At 32.1% G+C, this 13,214-nt stretch overlaps 1 protein-coding gene across 1 annotated transcript; it reads left to right on the top strand.

Annotated features, from left to right (window-relative positions):
* The first annotated feature begins 2,215 nt into the window (after window positions 1-2,215).
* Window positions 2,216-10,612, top strand: LOC117109419 (CD97 antigen-like). Its single transcript, XM_033251768.1, has 7 exons — window positions 2,216-2,362; window positions 4,658-4,736; window positions 5,091-5,157; window positions 6,266-6,351; window positions 8,411-8,537; window positions 8,953-8,994; window positions 9,135-10,612. The coding sequence occupies exons 1-7, from the start codon at window positions 2,227-2,229 to the stop codon at window positions 9,171-9,173; spliced, it is 576 nt and encodes a 191-aa protein (XP_033107659.1). The 5' UTR covers window positions 2,216-2,226; the 3' UTR covers window positions 9,174-10,612.
* Window positions 10,613-13,214: the final 2,602 nt, after the last annotated feature.

A 13,214-nucleotide genomic window follows, 5' to 3' on the forward strand; every position in this document is an offset into this window, starting at 1 on the left:
TTGTTATTATTATTATTATTATTATTACTATTATCATTATTATTAACAAAAATAAAAATATAAAACAGCAATAATATTGTCAATAATAATAGTAAACAATAACAATACAATAATATTTGAAGAAATGTTTATCATAAACCAAACACAATTTGATGTAAACTTTATTGCAGTAAATTTACATCAAATTGTGCTTCGTTTATTATCGATTAAACAGTTCTACAATCATTATAAGCAAACAAGATGAAACTATTCGAATATCAGTAATATTGTTAACAATAATGATAAAAATGGCAATGATTATTGTTATTATTATTATTATTATTATTACTATTATCATTATTATTAACAAAAATAAAAATATAAAACAGCAATAATATTGTCAATAATAATAGTAAACAATAACAATAAAAAATAGTAATAACAACAACAATAATATTATTAATAATGATAATAATTATCATAATAAAGTGACAATGGTTATTGTTATTATTATTTATAGTAGTAGTAGTAGTTTTAAACAACAACAATAAAAATAGTAGTAACAAGTAACATATCTCTGCCCACGGCAAATCCTTTCTATAAAATATATCTCCCAAAATATTTTTCAATTTTGCTTCAACCACCACCAATACCACCCCACTACACTTCGCTCCACTCCTCTTCAAAAACGCACAGTAACTCGCTCAAATACTTTTTTTACTTCAAAGAGGGGTACTATTTCCACTTTTAGCTTAGGTTTTTGGAGACATTTTTAGATTTTTGTAATCCGAAATGATTTTACCGACATTCACTGTCGGCCTACTTGTCAGTATGCATGTTACGTTTTGAATACAGAATCCAAGCAACATATAATATTGAAACATTTTATTTTCAAGTACTGAAACTTTCCAACCACCACTAATACACTAACCGGAAACACCTTAGGCCTTTTATTGTATTAGTTGTTTACCTGCCAAGTTTTTACTTTTGCTGGTTAAACACACGGGAACATTTTACTTTGTAGTTGCCTATTGGTGTTAAAATGGAAATATTATGCAAAATAGTCAATGGTTCTTAGCGTCACATACTTAAATATAAAGATGCATTAAAAATATTCCCAATCAGCTCCCAAAAACTGAATTAAGTACATATAAGACGCTGTACACATTTACTGTAATTGCACTAATTTGAATATTCATATAGCTATTGTTATCTGCCTACGGTATACGGTAAACATATTCTTTAAATGGTCCTTATATCCACATCCTACTTTGGATCGTGCCCAAAATTTAAACACTTTTTCATTAAAACATGAAAAACTATTTTGGAAAGTGTCATTGAGATTTATTGATCCATTTTAGACATATTTTGGTCTGGGACCTAATGGCCCTCGAATGCACACCCGAATTTGGATCGCCACCAACACTTAATAATTTCTTCCTTGCAACTTGGTTAAACTTTCACGAAAGTTGCATTCAGATCAATTGATTAGTTTTTGAAATATCTGGTCTGGGACTTTTTCCTTTAAATGGTCCTCATATCCACACCCCACTCCGGATGGTCAGCAAAATTCTATCATTTCTGCATTGAAACATCTGGGTAGTGTCATTTAGATGTTTTGATTATTTTTAGAGATATTTAGGTCTGGGACCTTAGGATTCTAAATGACCCTCAAATTCACACCTGAATTTGGATCGTCACCAACACTCAATTATTTCTTCCTTGGTTAAACTTTCACAAAATTTGTATTCATATAAGTTGACACGTTTTTGAAACATCTGGTGTAGAATGTTTGCTCTTAAATCTGTTTAATTGGTCCTCACATTTACACCCTACTCCAGACCGTCACCAAAATGTAATCATTTGTTCATTGGGTCATACATAACACTCCCTGTTATTTTCATTTATATCTGTGCAGCTGTTTTTAAGATAATTCAAACACACACACACACAAAACCCCCAAAAAATACACACACACACGACACAAAAATATGACACACACACACAAACACAAATAAACGACTAAAAAAAACCCAAATATATCTCCCAGCGGAGATAACAATAGTAGGCCCTATTAGTAATACTGTATAGTAGTAGTAATAAAAGTAGTAAATTTATTGATATTAGTAAATATATTTGTATATCAGTGAAAATTGAATTGCTTCGCTCAGTGTGTCAATTATTCAAATATATAACTTCATGAAATATTTTAAATTATTTTTCTTGCACTAGTCCGGATGTAAACTGATGGCTTTCCTGATTCAATATTTCTACGTGGTCGGAGCTTGTCAGTTTGCAATGGAAGGCGTTCACCTCCTCGTCACTCTGAGCCATGGAATTACTAGGGTATGGAAGAAGTGGCTGATGTTGGCGATTGGTTGGGGTATTGTATTTTATTTCATTCTCATCCAGTACATTTCCTTTCTTACAGCATGTATAAAACTATGGCTCGTTGTGAGGTTTGGGGAGTGGAGAGATGTGGGTGTTACGGGATTTGAAACCAGAAACCTGGGATAGGGAGGCGAGGCCAACATATCTATCTCAGTGTGAAATCATTAATTTTTATACGAAAAAAGACAAAAATGGATAAAATCTACAAAAATTCCACAGGGGAAGCTCCTTGGCCCGGATAATAGTTAGGCCTGAGTATACCCAGCCTTCCTCTTGGGACCCAGGTGTTCCCCGGGACCACGTCCTCGATTTCCACCACCACAATCCACCACATTTTTGGTCCACCACTGCTCTTGTCAATAACATATTTTCGTAGACAAATACAATTGTTCAACAATAAAATGTTCTTCTCTTGGACTCCGCTGTTCCAAGCACATTTGCTAACAAGGGTTCGGGTTCGAGCTTATTCCCCCCACCCTCATGGTTGAATAAAAGTTGTTTTGTTTCACAAATATTCCTTTGTGTTTTGTGCAGCAAACTTTGTACTTAGAAATGTTGTCAGATTTGCAGAATACTATAACAACCTAGTTGAAATTTATTGTGTATTAGGCTTATGTTGATATCTTGTGGTATAGACATCATTATTAGCCTATTAAATCAAATGATTTCAAGCGATGATAACGTGCTGTGAATTATTCGTGCTCAGTATTTTTTTAATGACCTTGGTTATTGATTGATAAGGCACATATTTATTGGCGAAAAAAATTATTTTGTCCACTACTCCACTGTCTTTGTCCAATAATGTCCAAAGCAATGATTAGCTAAGTATTATAAATTTATAATGGCCATTATGTAAAATGACCTTGAAGACTATTACACATTGATTGTGCTAAGACATTTTATCGTGTTCAATTAATTATCTCAAATGTTAATAACTATTGTGTATTTTGATTTATGAGGCAGTAAACATGTCCGAATAATTTCAAATGATAATGACTACCGTATTGTGTATATTGAATTGTGAGGTTTAATCAACTAAATATTCAAAACTGTGGTGGTGGTGATGATGACAATGTCGGTCTTAAGCCCATGTATACTGAAATGTAACGGTCCTTTATGCCGTCACATTTATCCACTCCTAATACCAAGCACTTACTTTCTTATAAAAGAGTGAATTTCACTCTAAAAGAGTGCCTACAAAGATCAATCCAATTTCTCTCTTTCTCGAGTGAAAATTCACTCTAAAATGAGTGAATATTAACGTTATCAATAAAAATTTAAATAGTGAAATCCACTCTCAGCAGAGTGAAATCTCACTGTATTTCACTTTATCTATTTCACTTATATTATTTATCTTCAACTTTATTAGTATAAACAAAATACAGTAAAAAGGGATACAAAAAAAATGATTTGTTAAGTGCTGTTATCCAGAAAAATTGAGTTGCATACTTCATGACATTAGGTTTAGTTTAATGTATCTGTAAACAGCGTAAAAAAAATGGACCCTAAAAATCTAATTGTCCCGATGAGTAGTCCAAGGAAGAAGTCGCCAAAAAATAGCCAAACTCGCACTATTTTATTATCACATTTCAACACTAGAATTACACCAGAGGTTTGCTCTGAGAAAGCAGCTTAGCTCATTTGGCTAAACTGGTGATCCACTGTGTGTCCGCTGAACCATCTCTTAGTCCTCGGTTCAATTCCCATCGCTGGTCTCTTTGTGTTTCAGTTGGAGGGCTGAAATGCATGTTTCGAGACAGACCTTTTAGCCGTTGGTCCCGTGTGCAATATGTTCCAAGTACACGTTAAAGAACGCAGTGCACTCTCCTCACTGGAAATACGTCTTCTGCTGACTTTCGTGGGTTATCCTTGTGTTTATACCGAATATAATCCAATCCATCTGGTGTGTATAAGGTGACGTGGTAAAACGTAATAACATGCCTACATTTTTTACGTGTATTGCTTGAAAGTGATGAAACATTTTGTTGTGTATACCATTTTGTCTCTCATAGTGATGACTCCTTTAAAGATAAAAGAAAGGTTTTAGGTGTGGTCTATTGAAAATATGACGAACTCACTGCAGTACGGCATTGCCCTCTCTAGTTTAACTCATCCACCACATTTTATTTATTATTAAACTCCCATATAACATATTACATAATTGTTTTGAATAGATTTAGTCCTATTGTAGGCCCTACAAGGTACCTTAGTATAGCTGCAAAAACATCAATCAGTTGTCGGTGGATCAAAACATAACACAATATTTTGTTATTTATTTTTATCATAGGATTACCTTTGTTAATTTCTGTAATTGCTATTATTATCGCCACTGACGGGTATGGGCCACCATCGCCATTGCAGAAATTGTAAGTAAACATTATAATCATGAAGTTAAAATGATAATGATAACGATAACGGCAACAATAACGCCACATAGGCCTATATTGCTTTGAACACGGCAACAATAACGATATCTATATCTTAAAAAGGACTACGACAGCATTACGACAATGGTAATTTTAATAATGATAATAATAAAAACGATAATAATAATAATAATAATAATAATAATAATAATAATAATAATAACAATAATAATCACCATCATCATCATCATCATTATCATCATCATCATCATCATCATCAAAACCGTCATCACCACCACCATGATCATCATCGTGATCATCATGATTATTAAATGTCTATTAAATCTTTACTAGCTGCTGGTTGTCTTTCAAGATTGGTACATGGTGGAGTATGCATATACCAATCGGCCTTGTGCAATTGGTAAGTGATTTCATTAATAAGACAACTCAATTATAAACACTTGTTAATGACAACATAATAAAGTTAACGCAATAGTGTCTGTGAACCCACACGATAACGTAGGCAATGTGGACAGTTACGGTACTGCTAATGCTGAAACATCTAAGCTAACGTTGATTCAATTCAATGGCACACCAATAAAGAACAAAATTCTCATATAAATAGCCTGATAGTATGATGTATTGTACGTGTATAATAATTTAACAATAAAATGACTTTTTTTGATATTTTTAAGCTGTACTGTTACTATCAATAGTTTATTTTTTTTAATTTAAAACGTAATTTACCAGGATAGCATTTCAGTTATATCAAATTATTCCGATTACATTCAATACATAGTAATAGTTTTATATACTGTTTTTAAAATGGTATTATCATCATTATGATTATTATTAATAAATATTATTTATTATTACATATTATTGTTTGTTTTTTGTTCTACTGTAGTTCTAATAGTTATTTATTATTATTATTATTTTTATTACAGTATTATTATTCTAAATATTATCATTGTTATCGTATCGTTAGTTATAGCAATAACGATACAGTATTGTCATAATTAATAATATTATAGTTATAGCAATATTGTATCGTTATTGTTATAAATATAATGTCACTATAGTTATAATAATAACGATACGATATTTGTCGTATTCGAATTGGAACGTTTGTGCTCAACAGAAACTGCTCAACGAAAACCTTTTCGCTGAGTTTGTTCTTAACGTTCAAAATACTTCGTTGGGTCTATACTTTATTTTTTATAACTATAATATTACTATAGTTACAACAATATCGTATCGTTATTCTTATAACTATAGTAATATTATTATTTGGTAATGCATATACTTCTTACTCCGAGTCTCATAACACGTTTGATCTGGAAAAACTGCAATGCCGTAAAACGCAATTGTGTAATGAATTCGCAAAAAAAATCGGCAAAATTTAATACAAACATTGGTTCCTCGGCACCTCAGGTTCCCATATGACACTTAAGCATTAAAACACTTTCCACGAGTTTTCCGTGGCGGCGAGTGCCTAAATCTTGATTTAATTTTGTTGTTATTCATAGTTTGGTATTGTGTGTGTAATCGTTATTGGAGTTCTTCAGAATAGGGTGAAAGACAGCAGTGATGAAGAAGAATACAAGACATTTAAGTAGGTGAAAATCTTAACTTTTTGATCGCCGTTCCATATTTGAGAACTTTGGCTTATATATGTATGCATTGCTACTTTCATGTAGATTTTGTTTAATGTGTAGGAAATATTGACTCGTTGATTTATAGTGATTTTTATCGCTTGTCATTTCCTGACCTTCGTTTGATATGATTGATTGATTGATTGTATTGTATAATGGAGTTGACTATTGTGGTGTTCTCAAATGTATTTCATAATGACAAGGAACAACAGATGCATATGATGTGATGTCTGACTGACTGAAAGACTGCATATATTTTGATTACAAATGTCCAATTAGTGAAATGTCAATCAGGTCAACAAGAAAATTAGAATGTGAGAAGTTAAATAAATGATCTTTGGAGTCCGGTTGTATAAGAAAACTGAGTTAATCTGAGTTAATTGTCAAAACTCAGTTACATGCAAAAACGCATTTAATTTAGACGGTTTCTTGATTCCGCACACAATAACTACCAATTTAAAATTAAAGAAGCCCTTTATTGCTTGGGGAAATTTCATCTCTTAACAAACAAACAACTCATTACAATATTACTCTTTCATTCTAATTCGTATATACATGACGTACCACAGTATTCAGCTTTATTATAGTATACATGGCTTTACCTTAGTTGGTAACCATACATCTGACCATTAGGTAGGCCTAGTAAATAAACCGGTCACACTATTGCCTGAAGATGACGTTTGACGCGCCGAAACATGTCGTTTATTAGTATCATTCATTTTATTAGATGCATTACTGCATTCGTACTATTTGAAATTGTCTTTTCATTCATTATAAACGTTTGAAAGACGTGTTTATTGTAACTTTTGACGTAAAATTTGGCCTATATTGACAGTATAGTTGGGTATTTGCTAATCTTGTTTGGTGCATAAAAACTGTGTGTTACAGATTTCGATTATTCAGGTAATTAACAAATCGAAATTGACACAAATATTGCCTGCCTTAGAGTTACAAATTTTGTCGATCTTTAAGATAATTTATATGGCGCCAATTCCACACCAATAATGATAAAAGACTGCGTTTCCTTTTGTCCATCCCTTTGCAAAGATTAAGTATTTCAGAAACTGCCTTTTTTGATACATTTTTAGTTTTAAATTGCTTACCTAAAATGGATCTGCAATCATATTGGTAAGATAAATGAAATTTAAATATATGTATAAACTAAATAAGCCCATAATAAATAAACTTTTGGATGAAGCATTTCGATCTCACTGGATCCTCGTTGGCTTTCGAAGTTAAAAGTTGGTAAATTAGTAAAACTTAATTATTCTGACCTGTGCCACTACTGAAGAAATATATTATGAGGCAAAAACTGTGCACCCTTATTTCAATATTAAACCCCCGTAAGATATGGCGATAACAGATCAGCAAAAAAAAAAAAAAACTCTTTCGTTAAGGTCACAGCTCAACCAGAAACTGCGCACCCTTATTTCTTGCAACCATTCTGTATGGTGCACCCAAGATAGCACCACACGATATCTAGGACGTTAAAAGGATTATTCATTTCAATATTAAATCCCCGTAAAATGTCGCGATATCAGATCAGCAAAAAAAAAAAAAAAGCTCAACCAGAAAATGCGCTTTCATGCAACAACCTTATAAAATTCGAATACAAAGCAACTTTTTTCACTTCCGATACACATAGGCCTATAACAGCATAGCTGTAACAGCCCACTGAGATCAACATGGCAGTACTTTATTCCGGTTCTCCACGAAGTCTTGTGGTTATGGTTTCAGCAAGCAAGCAAGAAACATGTTGTAATTTCAGCTGAGGAGATGTTTTCTTCCTTTTTGTAGATCTCTTCATATTTTCTGTCATTAAACAATTATTTTACATTATTTCAGATTAATCGCAAGATGGCTTATATTTTTTTCATTTCAATATTATATTGTATGTGTTTTATTATCTGTTAAATATAATTGAATTATGCATTTTATTAATTAAGACAATTCAATAACAATAATCTGTTAGTACGTTATCAGATAACCAACCTTTGACATCGTTTTTCTCCTTTTCAGGAGCAACTTTGTGGCCTTTGTCTGTGTGCTAATTCTATACATCGTAACATGGTTGTTCGCATTTATGGAACTCGATCCATTCAAAACCAAGATGCCGTATTTGTTTCTCATCTTTCATGCCCTACTGGTAAAGCCCGTATTTTCTTACTTTATATCATCCTCAATATCAATATCATTTTAATTGTCATTGTACGAAACGTGGCATCATTTGCATTTGAGTAGAATAACTTAGTGGTTAAGATGCTTGCCTTCTAATACCTGGGTCCTGTGTTCAATTCCTGTCACAACAGGATTGTTTTCTTCCGACTGAAACAACTCTAAAGCATCGTTCCATCCTGTAAGTGTCTAGTCTTCTACTTGCTGTTGAATGTGAAGGAAAAAAATCTATAGGCGCTCTTCGACCAGTTACATCTACTGGGAAAAAGGGCTAGCTTGTATCTAGGTCTAAGTTTCACACTTCAAATCAGATTGTGAAAGAATTGTTTTAAGAAGATCTTTATTACGTTTATAATGTCGTTCAAATTTTCTTGAATTTTTATTAGGGTATAGTGATCTCGCTGTTATACTGTACGTTAAACTACCAGGTAAGATATGACTGGCCTAAATTGTGTCATACTTCGATTATCACATGCTAAATAACATCTGACTAATATTTGGAAGGCGATTTATTGTGAATTGCATATCGATAGGAGGCGCTCTTTTATTAAAATTACTTTTCTTGCAGGTAAGGCTGAAACTCAAGACAAAAATATCGCCCAACTAAATATGAAGATGAAGACCAGGAACCTATCGACATTGTATGTCATGGTATTCAATATCGATTATCATCATCTGTCACTTTATATGCGATATGCAATAACTATATATACTATAAGCCCTAACAGTCAGTGATCACAAAGACTCCCCTAAAAGTTATTTTGGTGTAATGTAATGTCCAACTTACATTACATACATCGTAGTAATAAAGTCTCGTAAACCCATGTTTTTACCATGTTTTATACTAAGCAAAGAGTTTGCTTCAGAGTATTTCTACATGTTTTTTGTTTTACTGACTGGGGTAACGTGAATGTTCAACGAACTTACGTAATTGAATTTTGGTGCTCAAAATATGTGCCTTACTAAGCTTTCAAGCATGCTTATTGGTTGTTATGCAAAGCCACAGCAGATGAACCTGCTCAATATTGCATGCGCATGCGGCTATTATTTGGCACATGTTGTGTGAACGTAACCTTAGTTTAAAATACTGTCCTTTTCTAAGCATTTAGTCCGTTACGAAATCACAACTTTATTGGCACTCCTACTTCGATCGCATGTGCAGTATGCAAAAACTTTTCCAACGTTGTGCTTACGAAGTGAAACCGACCAATTCTGCAAACAAAAACTTTAGCTAACTTACGTCATACGTTTGAATTTCGAAAACTTTTGTTTGTTTTTCTGCCTAATAAATACTGTTTTCGAAAGACAATCGTCCGATTGATGTATGAAGGAACGGTCAAAATGCAGTTGGGAAAAAAAGTTTAAAGAAAGTACTATAGTATAGGTTTCAAGCTAATAAAATTCAATATTTGATTACTATTATTACTTTTATATGTTCAACTGGTTAAAATATTTGTTGAAGGTTTGCATGGCGAGTATCAATAACAATCAAATAATTTTTTCGGTACTGTGTGAAAATATAGTTGTTGAGGTAAAGCACTGGTTGATTAGTTGGTTGACTCGACAAATTGCTCTGACCGTCTTCAGGAGAGTGGTTACTGTATTGGTTTTCAATTGAAATTTATATAGAGAAAAAATGTCCTTTAAATATAAGGTACAGTTCCTATCTTTGCCTTAATTGGCTGGTAATTAATTTAGGAAATTCTTGATGTAAATAGACTGTAAACTGTTTTGTAGCCGTTTTTCATTAGTATGATGACTACTTAAAACGTTTCATGAGGAATTTAGTTTTTTATTGAATTTGAGGGTTTTTTTAAGGACAGACATTATATCGGTTTTTGTGTGTAGAAAAAAGAATTTTTGAAAGACGCTTAGACAAACTGTATATAAAACATTATCTCAGTTGTATTTAAACTACAGATCAAGTTACTAATGATATAGATGCCTCAGTATATATTTTAAAACATGCTAACAATCTACAGAAAATATTGTATTTATTAAATTTACATTATATACCGGCATATATATATATATATATATATATATATATATGTATGTATGTATGCTTGTAATATGAGAAAAAGATGAATGAATGTATATAAAATGATTTATGCTTATAAATAGATGACACTATTTTTGAAAAACAAAACTGCTATAAAATACTTTTTTAATCTTACAATACCTCAATAACATAATTGTTATCAAAACAAGAGGCTATGTTAATCCTATATATTTCACTCTTGGGGTTAATTCTGTGGCCATTATGTTCTTGTGTTAAATTTCTGAACAGTGAGATTTTGTGAAGAAGATCGAAGGCAACGAGTGGGCAAGTAGCATGTAAGATGACTATTAAGGTTGTACACGCAGAATTTAGTTAAGTGTTATTTTTATTTGGGATAATTTTGTATTCTTTGTTAAAGACTCCACTGGATATAAGATCCGATTTAAGGGTTGGATCCTAGTGCCCTAGTTTGTATATGTTGTTTGTTGTTTGCACTGAATAAACGAAGTCAAACCAGAATCATGCTCACAATTTGCAACTGTAGTTATGCAGTAGCCTCATTGTTACCTAAATTAAAATCATCCTACATTCATTTTTTTTTGTTGTTACAATAGCAGTTGCTTTTTCATCACTTTTTAAGCGCATTGAGACTTCGGTATAATGCGCTATATCAAATCCCACTACATTACATTACATGTATACAACAATTATAAGGAAGAAAAAACTAATTTCTTGCAGCATGTTATCTATTTAAAAAAAAATTCATTACAGCTTGATATATCTAAAAAAATACAGCACACTTAATAGGGGGCGCTTTGATTAGCAAGTCTAATGATGATCAATAATTATTTAATAATAATAGGACTAATATAAGTATTTATCACTGAACCGGAGTAAAAATGATAGTGCTGTGCATGTCTACATGGTAAAAAATGTGCGTATATTTTTATTCTCATTACGAATAATATATTCTGTAATTTAAATGAGAATCACCAAAAATTTTTAAAAAGTGTTCAGCATAGGTTTAACATAATTAACTATTTAAAATATGTTATTTGGTTTATTTATACTTTATAATGGTTGTCAGTATTTGTTTTTGTAATTTGGATGCAGCAAAACGTCAACGCCACAGTTGTAATACTCTCGTTATGGTGATCATGACTTTCTATTATATAGTGGAAATTATGAATATTCATAAGTTGTCTGTCTAGTCTTAATTCCGTTGAGACTACTGTATAATTAGTTGAACCCAGACTTACCTGCAATGTAAAGTTGAACTATCATTAATTCTGTAAATAAAATATCATTAATTCTGTAAACATTTAAATTATGAAATAATTTTAAATTTATGAATATTTTAAGCATCTGATTGAATTCCGTTATCCTGATAAATGGGCATTATTTTTCCACACAGGTAAAATTAATATTAATTCTGTAATTAAAACATTATAAACGGTCTCCAGTTAGAGGGTTAGCTTTGAGTAAAAATATTGTTGGTACATGAAGTAGGTGGGTATTGAAAGTTGTTTGTGAGGATGTACAGTATACAAAATGTTCTTATATAATTCTCAGAACTGACCATTGATGATTATGCAATGAGATTACTTGCAAAGCTTGTCCGTTTTGTATTCACAACTCGACTATTGGTAATCTGTTCTGCATACAGTAGCTTGCCACATTCTGTACTTTGAAACATCTTCACCACCTTCAGATTGTCCAGAAAATAGCCGTTAAGTGTGGTAACCTTCCCCAAGAATCGAGGACACAATAATTACCCCTTGCTCATAGAAAATTACACTGGCTTTAAATCCGACGAGTGCATATCGTGCATGATATTGCTAATTATCTATAAGGCGCTCAATTGTTTAGCCCCCAAAATACATTTCAAATCCATTTAACCCAATCGACACCGCGCCTCTTCAGATAATCCAACAAGCACCTTCTTGAAAAAAGCATAGGTTCACATAGGCCTATGCGAGGTATTATGACAAAATGAGTCTTGTACGACAGGCCAACTTGAGATTTTAAGAAAATATTATTATATGAATTAATATTTTGGAAAAAACTGAATTTTAGTGTTTCTGATAAGTTTCAGGAACGTTAACAAATGTTCTGAGTTGATTTACATTGAAGTGTTTTGAGTCACAATTCGTAAAACACTATTCAGAATCTATAGGGAAATCAACTAAATTTATCAGTTGTTATATATCTTTAGTGGCGATTTTCAGACTTACTTCGGTTGTACTCAAGCTCTAGGAACCGGATTCAAAGACCAAAATAAAGCCTATATAGTCATCTAATTACAGTATAGTATAGGCCTATCAATAACTTGACTCGCTTTGTCACGAAAGCTCACATATAGACCACCTAACACAATGGAAGTCCCTATCTGTTGACATAATCTTCCACAATTATCTTTTAAATAAAATTTTTCTTCATCTCTCACATAGTAACGTTGTTTACAAAATTTATATATATTCCAACGAACTTTATAAATAATTATTTTTGGTTTTAACAGAAAAACTAAGAGTAGGCTAATCCTACAAAAGATGTATTTTATATTTTGGGTGATCAACTGCTTAATTTTGAAACTTAATGAGAAAACTTCAGCAGACCCACAAGAGAACAAACGCTGCCATTTCACGT

This window comes from Anneissia japonica, unplaced genomic scaffold (genome assembly GCF_011630105.1).
Source record: "Anneissia japonica isolate Jap-2015-1 unplaced genomic scaffold, ASM1163010v1 scaffold287719_len1884721_cov185, whole genome shotgun sequence".
Taxonomy (NCBI): domain Eukaryota; kingdom Metazoa; phylum Echinodermata; class Crinoidea; order Comatulida; family Comatulidae; genus Anneissia; species Anneissia japonica.

What these genes read in the sequence shown, in the direction of transcription:
- LOC117109419 (XM_033251768.1), top strand. Translation starts at nt 2,227, where the DNA reads ATGGCTTTCCTGATTCAATATTTCTACGTGGTCGGAGCTTGTCAGTTT. An exon ending in GATGTTGGCGATTGGTTGGG is followed by an intron (nt 2,363 to 4,657) that starts GTATTGTATTTT and finishes TTTTTATCATAG; the next exon opens with GATTACCTTTGTTAATTTCT. An exon ending in CCATCGCCATTGCAGAAATT is followed by an intron (nt 4,737 to 5,090) that starts GTAAGTAAACAT and finishes AATCTTTACTAG; the next exon opens with CTGCTGGTTGTCTTTCAAGA.